Genomic DNA, 15,901 nt, shown 5'->3' on the forward strand with positions numbered 1-15,901 from the left:
TAATAATGTGAAATGGATGGAATTTTATGTTATGGCAAGAACTAGATCATTTTAGTTATTAGGAACACTGTTCACACCTGCAATTTTTAGGCTTGAATGTAAAAAGTGCATGCTATTATTGACCAGGTAAAACTACTCTATCATAAATGTACCAGCACAAAAGTATATATTGAACATGCCCCAAATAATTCAAACATGGGTAACATTTATTTTCCTGCAAACGTTTCTGGCAGTTATTGTTGAAAACAATAAAATACATGAGAAAAATATCAAGACCATTAACTGCAGGCTTTGCAATAATATTTCTCATACTATCTCCGTGTAATCATGGAAATAAATACTAAATGTTATTGCCCTCTGTCTCCTGAGTACATTGATACCACATATGTATTGTGACGATAGGGGTTACTGGCATCACAAAACTGAAATGAAGCCCAGCTAGCTAACCCTAAATCTATGTAACTTGGCCACCTTGGTAAGGCTTATTTTGGCCAAATGCACTTTAAATATCTGGGAAAGAACAGGAAATGTGTAAATGTATTTCCATGTCTGTAAGAATGTATTTTAAAATCTGTATTTGTTATTCTCAGTAAATGCAATCCCACAGTTTAGTGAATCAACATTGTTCTGTGAGGTGATTTGGGAGTCAGGCCTGTAAAGTGCTAATTGAATTATGTGTTCATTTGTTTAGAGGGGACTCTGATTTAATCAGGGATGGGGATGGTTCTTAGCACGCACTCTGGCTGTTGTGGCACTAACTTAGTCTGTGCTCTTGATTGTCCAGCAGCCCCCTCCCATGCAATGGATAGCCACAGAGGGCTATATAAGGGGTGCTGCTGATAAGAAAAGGAGATCTACCTTCAGAGATCATCTGAGAGCAAGAGAGGCTAACAGAGACTGAGAGACACTCTGGGAAGGAGTGTGGAGATTCCCTCAGAGGACCGTCTGAGAGAGACACTCTGGGAAGTAGTGTGAAGATTCCCTCAGAGGACCATCTAAGATATAGAGACCTTCTGTGAAGGAGTTTGATCTTTACAGTGACCAGCTGGAGAGGTATCTCAGAGGGGCTGCTGTGTGATCAGCCCTCTGAGATCCTGGACGAGAAGCGGACAGGACAAGCTTTCTTGAAGCAGGCCCCTGCACCTAGCGAGGCTAGAGTCTACTCCCCAGGCCCCCAGTTGGTATTGTATCATGTTTTGTACATCTTTGTTTTGTCTGTTGACGAGCCAGAATAAACCCCATTTTATTCAATAACTTTGTCCAGTCTAGTGTTGGTGATCCCGGTGGTTTCGGTGAAAAAGTACTGGTCTCCCGTGACATGTGGAGTTTTACATACTGTTATGCTTGATAGAGACCCCAAACAAGCTTTTCATGTCTGATCTTATTGGGCTGGATGGTTCACCCCATTAATGGCAACGCCAATGAAAGCAAACATGTTGTGAACATACTTTACTCAAGGAATTTAAGCATGGATAACAAAGGCATTTTTGATGAAAGACAGTACAGTAGTCAAATTTACACCAACCTCAGACTTTGCATCAACTAATCTCACACTCCATCTTAATGTAATCCTTGAATGGAACACAAGGTCTAGATTCACAAAGCTCCATTCTCCCTTTGGGTGTGCTAATAATTAGCCACTACAGTATGTCATGGGGTCTGGCACTCGGGGATCCCATGACTTAGTGACAGCGGATGCACGTCACCAATCAATGAATCCATGAGGTTTCCAGCTATTTACCGGCGCAGTATCCAGAAAAGACCCCTTGCCACAGACTTTTTATGCGATTGTCCTAGCGACTTTTGTGAGTGAGCTGATTTTACCTTATTTTGATTAAACCTAGTTTTTACTGAATCACGCTGTAGAGCCTGCATGTTCCTCTTTTGTTTTACAGATTTTGGAGGAAGGTCGTTGTTCCTGTTGAAAGCTGTATGTACCTGTGGCATTTGTTTTCCTTGTGTTTCTGTCTTCCCATTTTGCCTACCTACCAAGTAGGTAGAGTTGCATCGCACCACCAAGGCAAAACCGAGGTAGAGCGGGTAACTCCAATTTTTTTTATTTGATCTTAAAAAAGACAAAACGGACCAACATGTTTTGCGCGGCAAGCGCTTTGTCAAACTTGCCGGTCGCGCATGAGTGACAGGCAAATGCCGATAGCGCAAGCGCGCACGAGAAGCTGGCTAGTGCCGATTGTGCATGCATGGCCAACAGAATAAAAAACCAGGACAGCACCCCAAAAAGTCAGGACAGAGCCCTAAAAAATGGGATTGTCCCGGTTCACCCTATCTATTGGGGTAATCCCACCAGCCTTGGTGTTGTGATCAAATTTGTGAGAATTTCCACCCAGTTTTACATTTTGGACTTAATGGAAGTAGTAAAATACCAGTAAGTTTGCAACATTTGCGACATTGAGACATCTTGACTATATCGCACAGACTTGTAGACCCGAAATGAAATAGCATCTAAAAAAGCCTGATACGGTTTGGACTAGCGAAAAGGGTTCTTAGAAATCCAGCGAGCTGCATATCCAGGGATAAAGGGGCTCTTTCTGTATGGAGATGCATTTCTCGCAGCTACTAGGATAGTAGCACCATTGATTTCAACACGAGATTACATGTAAAAATCCCCCCAATCAGCACTATCACAGTTTAATAAATAATCCCCCTGACCTTTTTTCTTTCTAAAGCATATTGATCCTACACTCTACTGTTAAGTATCTTATTCAAAGACACTTGCATTGGTTGAATTAAAATAAAAAGTTGTGGTAGCAATTATAATTTTTTTTTTAAATCTCTATATTCTCTGAACTGGGAACAGTTTCTGAAATATTTGGGGGTGTCACTGCTAGGCAGTAATACTTGTCCCATGGCCGCCTGGGCTTTGCTTATTTATGTTGCAGTTTCCTATTGGTAACCACACGTCTATATTTGTTATCCCACCGGTTCAGGTAATACTCCGCACAAAAAAGGATTTTTGGTTAGATTGCTGCTTTTAAATACAGAAATACAAGCTTCTGATGAACATGAAGATTAACGTATTTGTATGTTTAAAAAGGGTATGCTGTAAAAATGTAAGAATATATTGACATGTGAAACTAGTTTTGCAAAAAAGGAAAAGTAATGAATTTAAACAATCTAATTTAAACTATCGCATTATTTTTGTATAAAATATTCCATTGTTTTTTTTAACTATAGTATAGTGGTTTTTAACTAAGTATAGTTATTTGTTAATATTAACACAAACTATGTTAATGCATTTTTGCTAGATTGTTTGATTTACAGGCTGTCGCTTAACACGACAGTATTACAATTCTCTTTCTTTTCTCTACAGGTGTAATAGACAAAAATTGTTTTGCCTTTAATAGGAGTGACCCGCTAACCAACAGTGTTAGAGTAGGATCAGCAGACATTCCGTTTGTAAAAATGGGTGACAATGATTCGGATGGGACATTAACAAGTGACGGGAATGCGAAGCCTCCGTTGTGGATAACTCCTGCAACTCAAGTTGACCAAAGTCACACAAACTTTATTAGAATGAAAGAAACTTTGCTGCAAAATCCCTGGACCCCTTTCACTCAAAGCACAGTAGAGCAACATAGCTCAAATGATGAGGTGATTTTGACCAAAGAGCAGATGGACAGTTTTGAACAAAGACAGAGTTGGCCAACAGCAGTAGCTACCAAGGTACCAGATGAAGCATCAACTTCCCCAACTGTGAAACCACATGGGCCAGTGGTTCCAAAAATAGAAATCAAGGAAGGTAAGGACCTTATGTGGGTTTCTTTCTCAGATGTAAAATACACTATGCATGTTTATGGTTAAGCCTTGATAAAATGTTAGGTTTATTGTAAAATGTTAATTAGTTTCGTTATTCGAAACCAGTGTTCATCAACACTTTTCTCAAACAATCCCAAACATACAGTATCAGATTTTAGTTCTAAATAATGAATTACTAAGCACACAAGCACGCATGCAGTTATTTTATTGCATGTGCGAATGTGTGACGGGATGGATATTCATTAAACCTGGCCTGTCTGGGATGCCCTGTGGAGAGAGCTGAAAAACACTTGCTTATAGTGCTGAAACGAATAAAAAATAATTGCATTTGATAATTTTTTGCATACTGGGAATAAATAAGCGATGCTAAATTAAGAAAATCATGATGAATACGTTGTGCCAAACCTATGATTTCCACTACTGCAATCAAACAATTTTGTATACATTATTTAAATAAGAAAATGTAAAAAGTGACTTAACGCATCTAAAGTGCACTTTACAAGCACATCTGCATGTTTTGCTATTCTGTAAACCGCCATCACACGTCCAAATTGCCTGTAGACATGAGGTAGGAATTGCAATTTCCCTCCATAGTTGAAATAGAGTGGTGGTGGTGGGTTAGTTTAGGGGAGCGCAAACTTTTACTGCTGCGCCTCCCGTCTGGCCTGCTCCGGAGCTTGCGCCCCCCCTCCTACCTTGCAGTGGCGTCAAATGACGCTCCGGTTTAATGTGAAGTCAGGTCACGTGACCCGCGGCGGCATTTGACGCCTGTGACATCACGTCACACGACCCCGCAGCGTCATTTGACGCCGCATTACAGCGTCTGAATCCCGGTAAGTTTTATTGTTGTAGAGGCCTCACGCAATCCCCTGGCATTTAATTATAATGCCTTGAGGAAGAGCGCGGGACCTCTACAGCTGCCCGAGTCCCCCCAGAAAAATCTCCCACCCCCCCTAGTGGGCGTGCCCCCCAGTTTGCGCACCCCTGGGTTAGTTCAATACTATAGCTGCTGCCCTGAATGGCAGTGTTGTGGGTTCTAATCCTGTTGGGCCTGACACTAGTACCCCCTTCTTTACAAGGGTCATTAAACTGATTGGTTTTAAGGATATATTTAAAGATGTGTGACTCATTTAAATATACTTTGCATAGACATTAGCATATCTCCCATGGTACCTCAGGTATGTTCATTTTTCAGCACAAGCATCTCTTCTCCTTAATTTATTTGCAGAGAGGTTTGAGGGGGCATATATACAACTGGAGATACTATTAGGTTAGGAAATCACCCGTCAACTTGTCGTAAAATCTTAAAGGACTTTTATTGTGTTAGCGCAGAATTATATTGTTATATACAGTATCAGCTCAAAAATGTATTTGATGCAGCAAAGATGTTTCTATAAATAGGTTTATGTGTGAGATTTCTCGAACACAGGAGGAATATAGTGAATGGAGTTCTTTCTAATAGTGTCAAAACATTTTTTGGTTTGTCATCAGAAAAGCACTAAGGAACTAAAAATTATAGGATTGGAGCACATCCTTCCCACAATATTGTTAAGAGATAGGTTCCCTCTGTGCCAATGTGAAACCTATTGGATTTTTTTTATTAAGTACTATGGCACCTGAGGGATTAAATGAGTGTTTAGACACTAGCACTATTGTGCAGTAAATATCATGTTGACATCTGTACCCCAGCCAAGGTTTCTTTCTTTATGCCTTATGTTTTTGCATGTTAGCTTTTAAACAATCATCCCTGTCCTCCGCCCAACCTAAAAAAATCTTTGTACAATATACTGTATTACAGTTGTGTGAAAAAGAAAGTACACCCTCATGAATTCTATGGTTTTACATATAAGGACATAATAACAATCATCTGTTCCTTAGCAGGTCTTAAAATTAGGTAAATAGAACCTCAGATGACCAACAACACATGACATATTACACCGTGTCATGATTTATTAAACAAAAATAAAGCCAAAATGGAGAAGCCATGTGTGAAAAACTAAGTATACCTTATGATTCAATAGCTTGTAGAACCACCTTTAGCAGCAATAACTTGAAGTAATTGTTTTCTGCATGACTTTATCAGTCTCTCACATTGTTGTGGATGAATTTTGGCCCTGACGTCTTTTCAACGTTGCTTCAGTTCATTGAGGTTTGTGGGCATTTGTTTATGCACAGCTCTCTTAAGGTCCAGCCACAGCATTTCAATCGGGTTGAGGTCTGGACTTTGACAGGGCCATTGCAACACCTTGATTCTTTTCTTTTCAGCCATTCTGTTGTAGATTTGCTGGTGTGCTTGGGATCATTGTCCTGTTTCATGACCTAATTTCGGCCAACTTTAGCTGTTGGACATATGGCCTCACATTTGACTCTAGAATGCTTTGGTATACAGAGGAGTTCATGGTCGACTCAATGACTGCAAGGTTCCCAGGTCCTGTGGCTGCAAAACAAGCCAAATCATCACCCCTCCACCATCGTGCTTGACAGTTGGTATGAGGTATTTGTGCTGATATGCTGTGTTTGTTTTTCGCCAAATGTGGAGCTCTGCATTATGTCCAAACATCTCCACTTTGGTCTCGTCTGTCCAAAGGACATTGTTCCAGATGTCTTGTGGTTTGTTCAGATGCAACTTTGCAAACCTAAGCCGTGCTGCCATGTTCTTTTTAGAGAGAAGAGGCTTTCTCCTGGCAACCCTTCCAAACAAACTATACTTGTTCAGTCTTTTTCTAATTGTACTGTCATGAACGTTAACATTTAACATGCTAACTGAGTCCTGTAGAGTCTGAGATGTAACTCTTGTTTTTTTTTTACAATTTCTCTGAGCATTGCACGGTCTGACCTTGGGGTGAATTTGCTGGGACGTCCACTCCTGGGAAGATTGGCAACTGTCTTGAATGTTTTCCACTTTTGAATAATCTTTCTCACTGTAGAATGATGGACTTTAAATTGTTTGGAAATGGTCTTAAAACCCTTCCCAGATTAATGGGCAGCAACAATTGCATCTCTAAGATCATTGCTGATGTCTTTCCTCCTTGGCATTGTGTTAACACACACCTGAATGCTCCAGACCAGCAAACTGCTAAAACTTCGGCTTTTATAGAAGTGATCACACTTGCTGATGATCAATTAATCAAGGGCATTTGATTAGCAGCACCTGTCTGCTACTTAGCATCTTAATTCCTATGGATGCAGTAAGGGTGTACTTAGTTTTTCACACATGGCTTCTCCATTTTTGTTTTATTTTTGTTAAATAAATCATGACACGGTGTAATATGTCATTTGGTGTTGTTCATCTGAGGTTGTATTTACCTAATTTTAAGACCTGCTAAGGAACAGATGATTGTTATTATGTCCTGATATGTAAAACCATATAATTCAAAGATTGTGTACTGTCTTTTTCACACAACTGTATATGTTTGAGATTTTATTGTAAAAATATCTATAAGGTGTATATTAGTCTCTCTTCTCTGTATCTATTACCATACTTTTATACTGTACATTTTAAAATATATATATATATTCAAAATTTTATATAAATTTCAGATAAATGGAAAAAGTCATTTTAATCATTTTTAGTTTAATATATGTATACTCTTTTGTTAGGTGAAAGGCATTTTAAAACTATTTATATATTAGTGTCACGGGGACCAGTACTTTTAACACCTTTACCTTCTGGGATCAATTCACTACACAGAACAAGGTAGCTCCTTACATCTCAGCCCTAATTTCTCGCTATGCACCGCTGTGTTAGATCCACAGAGTATCTGTCCCCGTCCAAATTGTTTCCTATGTAGGTAGTGCATGCACGAGAAGAATCACACTGACACCAAGTTCAGAATGATAATGCTTCCTTTATTGTTACAGCCCACGTTTTCTTATATAGGGGCTCAGGGGAGAGATTGTATGCAAAAAGGGGCTGTCTTATCTAAGGGTTGTGTGCAAATGCACATGTCAGTGTCTCATTGGTTCTTGTTAGGTCATTTCCTTGTATGATCTTGTTATTGTAGTTTAGTGGACACATCAGCTTTGGGTGTAGTTCCGGGTTCCGCCATCTTCCATACTCGATGGGAGGGGGAGCCGCGGTAGCCATTTTGAGTAAGGATCATAGGCATAGCGAGGTACACATTACAGATGAAGAAATAGGCATTTTATCCAATCCATCACAGTCCCCCCTTGAAATGTCTATTTCCGAGTCTCTCCCTATACTGTATGTATACTAACTCATCTGTCCAGATGTGCCTGGGAACTCTTTTGTGCTGTACGTTAGACGAGTCATGGCTTGTCCACGACCCCCCTTGCCACAGACTTTGCACATAAGGAAGTCAGATGCTGTCCCTATGGGTTTATACTATTGTACTTAACTGGGAGGGACTGTAACGGAGTAAATGGACCATCTTCCGAGGATGGAGTATTATTGTCTGACTGCAGAAAAAAGGTAGGAGTGCTATTGTCAACAGCTTTGGTCATGAACTTTTTAAAACATGGGAGAACACAGCAGACAATAATCACAAGCAAGACAAGAATAATAACTATTGCGATGCCTATTTGGGCAAGAATCTTTTGCCACCCCGTCAGCCAACCAAAATATTGGTCCCATGGGTCAGTAATCCCGGAATTCTTCTTGAGTTCAACTGACAGTTCTGATCATTTCTTAATGGCTAATGTGACTTTACCATTGGGGCCGGTGTTATCGGGAATGTAGGTACAACAGGTTCCCGTACCCTCAATCATCTTGCAAACACCTCCCTTCTCGGCTAGAATCATATCTAAAGCCATTCTATTCTGGAAGGTCATATAAGATGTTGGAGCTAATTGGTCCGCAATACCTTGTAATGCATCTCTGGTGTAATTGACAAACCGTTGTTGGTTGTAATACACATAATTAATCCAATCAACGTTTTTCTTGATGGTAACTATGGGAATCAGAGATTCAAATCCCGCTTTAACCTGGTCCCTGGCTTTAAACTGGTCGGGCACCCCCCTTGGGACCCCTATAGCATCGATATAAACATGAGGGTCAAAACTACCGGGGAGGGTGGAGCGTTTGGTGTGGTGGTGTGTTGTAGGGGCGTTATTATCTGGGGAACGGTCTGCGAGAATATGTAAGGGCATCAGGACTTTTGCTAGGGCGCACTCTCCAGTCCAGTTCCCTTCTAATCTAGTCCGAATCTTTAGATCCCCACATATCCAATAGATATCGCCTAATGATTGGACCTGGTTCTGGACCAGTGTTCCGGAGAGATTACTATATTTAGAACAATATCCAAAGGTGAAATTACCCAAAAATCTACCTTTATGGTCGTGGTTAGCATAACAGGTGTAGTTCCCCTGGTATATTGTAATCCCTTCCCCAGGTCTGGGTGCCTTTGTGATTATAGGGTATTCCTTTTTCCAAACTTCACAGGAGGTGTGGTCAGTGGAGGTGTTGGTGAATAAACTGAGGAAACAGTCTTCACTGTCCTCTGGGATATTGAGGGGCACTGTGCCCAAATGGGGTCTAGCACTACCACAGACATAACAATTGGATCTGTTATGACTGTTTGCACTATATCGCATCCATTCAAGCCACAAATTGGTGTCAGAGAATCCAGTTTCCGTGGCCATAGTATCCTCAAATGTGGGGTTAGCTATTGCCACCATGTTTTCCAATGTATGGAAATGTGGTTTAAGGGGGTTTTCCTCTGGCTCAGGGTTTTTTGGGTTTGACATCTGCCAATCTTTGGAATTATACATATCCTGTATTTTGAACTTCCCATAAGGCCCCCTTGTACCTCCTTTCATCCAAGTCCCTAGAACATATACCACAGTGTCCCCGGGGCTAGGGTTTTCTATAGTTAGTGTGAGTTTCATTATTTTACCCGTCTCACCACTGACTAGACATGTACCGGTTTTTAGCAAGGCCATCTGATTAATTAGAGACTTGCCATTCTTGTCTTTCCTTGCTAGGCCATTTTGTGGTCGGTATCCCCAATCTGTTCCCGTGTTCCATCCTACTGCTCCCCAGTAATCACATTCCTGTCCCCAGTGGGAATCCGTTACACATACATAGGTGAACCTGGAACCGGAATCGCCGTATAGATTACATTGCCAATGTGTTGAGGGGCAGCTGACTATATTACAATAATCAAAGGAGAAGGTAGCTACATGAGTATTGGATGAATTATACCAAAATGTTGGGTGATAGCAACCTCCTGTGCCCCCCCCCAGACCCAACAAGCAAAGGGCATATAGAATCATTTTCCTTCTGAGGCGTCCTCGTTGGGAGCTTGAACCTTTTTGCAATGAGAGGCATGTATCCAGGTGTTCTTGCCAGCTAGTTTGACTCATGTGGCTGTGGTCAACAGAACTTGGAAAGGACCATCATATCTGGGCTCTAGGGAGTGTTTCCTTACAAATTTCTTCACGAGTACCCAGTCTCCGGGCACGAGTCTATGAGTCCCGGTATCTAGATCTGGATCTGGAATAGAAGAAAACACTCGACCATGTATATTGGTTAGTTCTTGCGCTAGGGCAGTTACATATTTGGTCAAAACATCAGACTGCATTTGTAACTGCTGTGGGTAGTAACAACCAAGTTTGGGGGCAGTACCAAACAGTATCTCAAATGGGGATAGAGCATGTTCCCCTCGTGGGGTGTATCGAACACTGAACAAAGCAATGGGTAGACTATCTGGCCAGGGCATATTTGTTTCCTGGGCTATTTTTAACATTCTAGTTTTCAGTGTGCCATTCATTCTTTCTACCTTTCCGCTACTCTGGGGATGGTATGGGGTGTGGAAAGCAAGGGTGGTCCCTAGCGCGGACCAAATTTCTTTAGCTAACGTAGCAGTGAAAGCGGGGCCTTGGTCGCTTTCTATTACTTCAGGTACCCCATATCTACAAACCACCTCTGTCAGGAGTTTTTTTGCTGTTGTTTTTGCAGTGAGATTGGTGACAGGATAGGCTTCTGGCCATCCTGAAAACATATCTACAATTACTAAAGCATATTCAAAACGGCCCGACTTTGGCATCTGAATATGGTCAATCTGGATACGCTGGAAAGGGTATAAGGGCCTTGCAAGGTGTTTCTGCAGTGGTTTTTCCACACATCCTGGGTTACACTTTGCACAAATTGTACATGATTTGCAGAAATTACTAGTCATTGGGGTAATTCCAGGCGCCACATAGTATTTGTCGATCAGTGCATTCATAAGAGTCTTCGAGAGATGTGCTGCTCCATGTGCCCATTGTACCACAGCAGGATACAGTGCCCGTGGCAGACAAAGTTTCTTTTTGTACTCGTAAATTCCTTCTTGGGGTGATGCACCTCTTTTCTTCCAGCTTTCCTTTTCTTCCTTTGTTGCAGATTCTTGCAACTTCTGCATTAACGGAACCATCCTTGTCGTGTCCACTCGATCTTCCACTTCTCGTATCCCGCTGGCAGCTTGTTTTGCCACGGCATCCGCCAGATGGTTTCCTCTGGCTTCTTCTGTGTTCAGTTTCCCATGGGCTTTTACCTTTAGGATGGCCACATGGCTTGGAAGGAGTAGGGCGTCCATCAGAGCTTGTATGGCTGAGCTGTGCTGTGTTTCACACAAAAGGCATATCTAGAGTCAGTGTAGATATTCGCTGTGTGTCCTTCTGCCAGTTTACACGCTGCAGTGAGAGCTTGTAGTTTGGCCTCTTGTGCAGATGCTATTGACGGTAGTGTGCTTGCCAGTGGGACCACAGAGTCTGTGGTGATAGCATAACCCATATGGTAGGTGCCTTGTTGATCAGCATATCGAGAACCATCCACAAACAGGATTAGATCTGGGTTCTTTATTGGCGTTTCACTCACCGTGGGCAGATGAGCTGTTTCTAGCTTCATGAGTTCGAAGCAATCATGGGGTGGGTCGGCTCCAGCTGTGCTTTGTTCTTGTTCGTGTCCCTGCACATCTCCCCCCTTGGGAAGTGGAAGAAGAGTGAAGGGGTTAAGCACTTGGCACCGGAGAAGGGTGACATTGTCTGGAATGAGAAGCGAGCATTGTAACCTGAGGTGTCTGGCAGCGGACAGATGTTTTGGCTGTGTCTGATTGAGAATAGCAGCAATGTCATGTGGTGCCAGGAGAATGAGGTCATACCCTAGAACGATATCCAAAGTTTTATCCAGCAGTGCTTGAGCAGCAAAGACAGCATGAAGACAGGACGGTCCACCACGAGCCACAGCGTCGAGACGGCTGGAGTAATAATCAATAGGTCGACATCGGCCAGCGTGTGGCTGTGTTAACACTCCAGTTGCATGTCCATTTCGTTCTGATACGAAAAGCTTGAAGGGTAAATCATAGTCTGGGAGCCCCAAGGCAGGGGCCGAGGATATTGCCTGTTTGAGAACAGTGAAATTCTTGGAAGCCTCTGGGGTCATCTGGAAGGGATTTGTTGTTAAGACATCGTACAATGGTTGCATCAACAGCGAGGCTTCTGGAACCCAGGAGCGGCAGTACGAAATAAGTCCAAGGAACGCGTGTAGCGGTTTCTGGCCTTGTGGCAAAGGTATGTCCAGTATGGCTGTGATTCAATCGCGAGTGAGATGTCTTGTTCCATGTGAGAGACAATGACCGAGGAATACAACAGAGGTGGAGCACCACTGGAGTTTGGGGAGTGTCGCCTTGCATCCCTGATCCGCCAGATAACATAGTAGACTTTCGGAGGCTTGTTTGGCAGACTTGTGATCATCTGCACATAGGAGTAAATCATCAACATATTGTAACAGGGTTACAGAAACGTTCTCTTTCTGCCGTGTGTCTAAAATGGTGGTCATTGCCTTGGCAAACTGGCTGGGAGAGTTCTGTGCCCCTTGTGGCATTACAGTCCATGTATACTGTTGGCCCTCATGAGTAAATGCAAAAAGATACATACATGAAGGGTGCAACGGAATGCTGAAAAATGCGTTCGCCAAATCCACCACTGTAAAGTATCGTGCTGTGGGTGGAACCCCTGCAAGGAGTGTGTGTGGGTTGGGGACAATGGGAGTGTAAAACAGTTGCATCATTTACTGCTCGAAGATCTTGAACCATTCTATACTTATCAGGTTCACCCTTCGCTGTGCGTTTCTTTACACGGAAAAGAGGGGTATTGCAGGGTGAGGTGCAAGGTATTAATGCACCATTTGCAAGAAGGGCCTTAACATGTTTCGTGATAGCGTCAGCTTGTGCTATCTTTAGTGGGTATTGCGGTTTACGGGGAAGCGGAGCCCCTTGTTTGAGCTGTACAACAATGGGCGGTACCGTTAGGTGCCCGATATCCTCAGGGCCTGTGGACCATAATTTGGACGGGATCCTATCCATGACAGCGGGCGGTATACTGGCGGCTGAGGGTTTGTCCGCTAATGCCAAAAGTATCGGAAGCGAACAAAGGGCAGAAACATCTGACTCCCAGAGCGGGGAGGTTACATCAATGGTGCCGTCCTCTGAGAATATTATGGAGGCCTGTAACCTGGACAAAACATCAGCGCCAAGCAGATTAAGCGGGCAGGTAGAGGAAACTACAAATCGTGCAAATAGTTCAGGGTAGGGACCTATCTGCAGGGGTCATGTTAATGGGCTAGAGCGCGGAGTGCCATCTACCCCCACACATGAAACATCAATATCAGACAAATAGGAAGGGTCGGGTATGTCTGCAGCTCTAAATTACGCTCCTGGCTGCACCTGTGTCTACCAGGAAGGGGGTGAGGTGACCTTCTATGGGTATTATAACCTGGGCTAGGGGACCTTCTCCTTCCCAGGTGTCTACGGCTAGAAGGGGGGTTTGACACAGGCTTGCCGGATTCCTAGCGGGGCTGATCCCCGCCATGATTGGTGGGCTGAAGGGGCGGCTGGCGGGGAGGTAATGGGTCATCATGGGGGTGTAGCGGTTGTCCCTGCTTTGGTTCCACTGGGAGTAAGGGGAGTTACTATTATTCCCGGCATTATATTGTATCCTGCGAGGACGCCTGGGTGCCGTGCAGTCCCTTTTGAAGTGGCCAGGTTGTCCACAATTAAAACAAGTGGGAGGTGGTCGTGGCACATGATTGTAACCTTGGCCATAAGTGGGGGCAGAGACATTCTCCGCCAACATAATAGGGGTGGTTTTCTTCAGGGCCTGACTTGATTCAAGACCCTTCGCTACCAAAAAAAGGGTATCTAGAGGGAGTACCCGGAATTCTGGTCGTGCCATAATTAAACCTTTCCGAATGGGTGCCTCGAGTCCGGCTACAAATGCAGCAGATAACATATGACTATGGGCTTTGTTGTAGGGGCTAAAGCCTAAATCGGAAAAAAACCTGGGATAGTCTGATATGGAATTTCTCCACTGATTCCCCTTTTTCCTGAGTCACATCCTGTATATTGATGGTTTGGTCAGCCAGCTTTTCCCTGGCCCAGTCACGTAATTGGTCACAAAAGTCCACCCCGGAGGCATATGTATCATCGCCTGTCACCATAGCGTCCGTCAGGCTTTTTTCCATTATGGGCCAGTATGCTTCCCCCGCCTTAATTTCGCATAAGCTAACCAAATCCCGTCAAGCTGCCGAGTACGTTTTTTGGATCTGGGCCACTCTACGATAAAAGGGCATAGGTTGTTTCTCCGGGTCTGGTAGGGTGGTTACCAGGGAGGATGCTTGGGGGGTGAAGGTGACATACATTATTGGGGCGCCTTCTACCTGCTTGGGCGTCTGCCCATATAACCTTGGGCCGGTACTGGGGGGGGGGGGGGTCTGGGGTTAGTGTTCCAGGTCATATTCGCCTCCTGCACAGCGGCCTGTGACTCAACATCTGAGTCAAAACTATCGGGCGCACTATAGTGGACACTGCTGCTGGGTCTGTGTGCTATTGTTATGGGCGCAGTCGGGGTGTAATAGGAACCGCCCGCCTGCAGCACAGGATATAGTGGTGCTACATGGGCAGTCGAGGTTGGTTTGTCATCCGTGGGCGGGGTAGTGGGTTGTATAGGGGTGGGGCCTGTCGGGGCCGGGAGCGAAGGTAACAAAGGAGTGAGTACGGGTGAATCAGTCACACGGGGACGCTGCGCACCACAATTATAACAATCTTCCCGCCATTGGGGATTTTGGGTGCCACACCTTAAACATGTCCAGGGGGGTGGGTCAGCACCAGCATAGGGTGGGGGTTGGCCATTCTCAGGGGGGTTACTTGTACAGTCACCGCAAGGGTGATAGAGAAACACAACCTTCCCTCCCTTTTCTATCTCCTGCTCGGTCCATTTTTCTCTGTGGACAGCCTTGGCGACATTAAACCAGGCTTCCGCTGTCTTCAGCAGGTTGTTATCACTCAAAATTCCTCTCTTTTCTTTCAATATTTTTCGCCAAGTTTATAACGTACAATGACAAGAACCCTAGTCGGCCGGCAAAAATCCCACTCCACTTCGGGCTCCCACTTGCGGCACCGACTAACACGTATAAACATATACCGGGTGACAGATAGTCTAGGTAACAGGTTCGAGTTTAAAACGGGCTCCGGGCAAGATATCTACCTGTCTTTAGGTGACCTTCGGAGAGCCGTATGAGACACAGAAATAGACCAACAGCGGAGACAGTGCGTATCGGTAGATAATAAATGTTATCTTACCGTACTCCAGAGGTGATCAATCTCCTGCCGCGTCCGTATTTGGTCCACCTCGGTCCCTCTGTCTACGGCTGTCTGTTGGTTCACAGCCCGGACCCCACGTTGGGCACCAGCTGTGTTAGATCAGAACAAACATCTGCAGAGTATATGTCCCCGTCCAAATTGTTTCCTATGTAGGTAGTGCATGCACGAGAAGAATCACACTGACACCAAGTTCAGAATGATAATGCTTCCTTTATTGTTACAGCCCGCGTTTTCTTATATAGGGGCTCAGGGGAGAGATTGTATGCAAAAAGGGTCTGTCTTATCTAAGGGTTGTGTGCAAATGCACATGTCAGTGTCTCATTGGTTCTTGTTAGGTCATGTCCTTGTATGGTCTTGTTATTGTAGTTTAGTGGACACATCAGCTTTGGGTGTAGTTCCGGGTTGGGCGCCATCTTCCATACTCAATGGGAGGGGGAGCTGCGATAGCCATTTTGAGTAAGGATCACGGGCATAATACAGATGAAGAAATAGGCATTTTATCCAATCCATCACACCATCCCGACTCT

General features: G+C 43.9%; 1 protein-coding gene across 1 annotated transcript in view; it reads left to right on the plus strand.

The window, feature by feature from the left end:
• CORIN (corin, serine peptidase) overlaps nt 1-15,901 on the plus strand; it is a 330,632-nt gene that overhangs the window by 124,661 nt on the left and 190,070 nt on the right. Inside the window, exon 3 of the mRNA XM_075566957.1 lies at nt 3,332-3,760. Within this exon, the coding sequence (XP_075423072.1) occupies nt 3,332-3,760 (429 nt within the window). The remainder of the gene's footprint in view (nt 1-3,331; nt 3,761-15,901) is intronic.

Source organism: Ascaphus truei, chromosome 1 (genome assembly GCF_040206685.1).
Source record: "Ascaphus truei isolate aAscTru1 chromosome 1, aAscTru1.hap1, whole genome shotgun sequence".
Classification (NCBI taxonomy): Eukaryota; Metazoa; Chordata; class Amphibia; order Anura; family Ascaphidae; genus Ascaphus; species Ascaphus truei.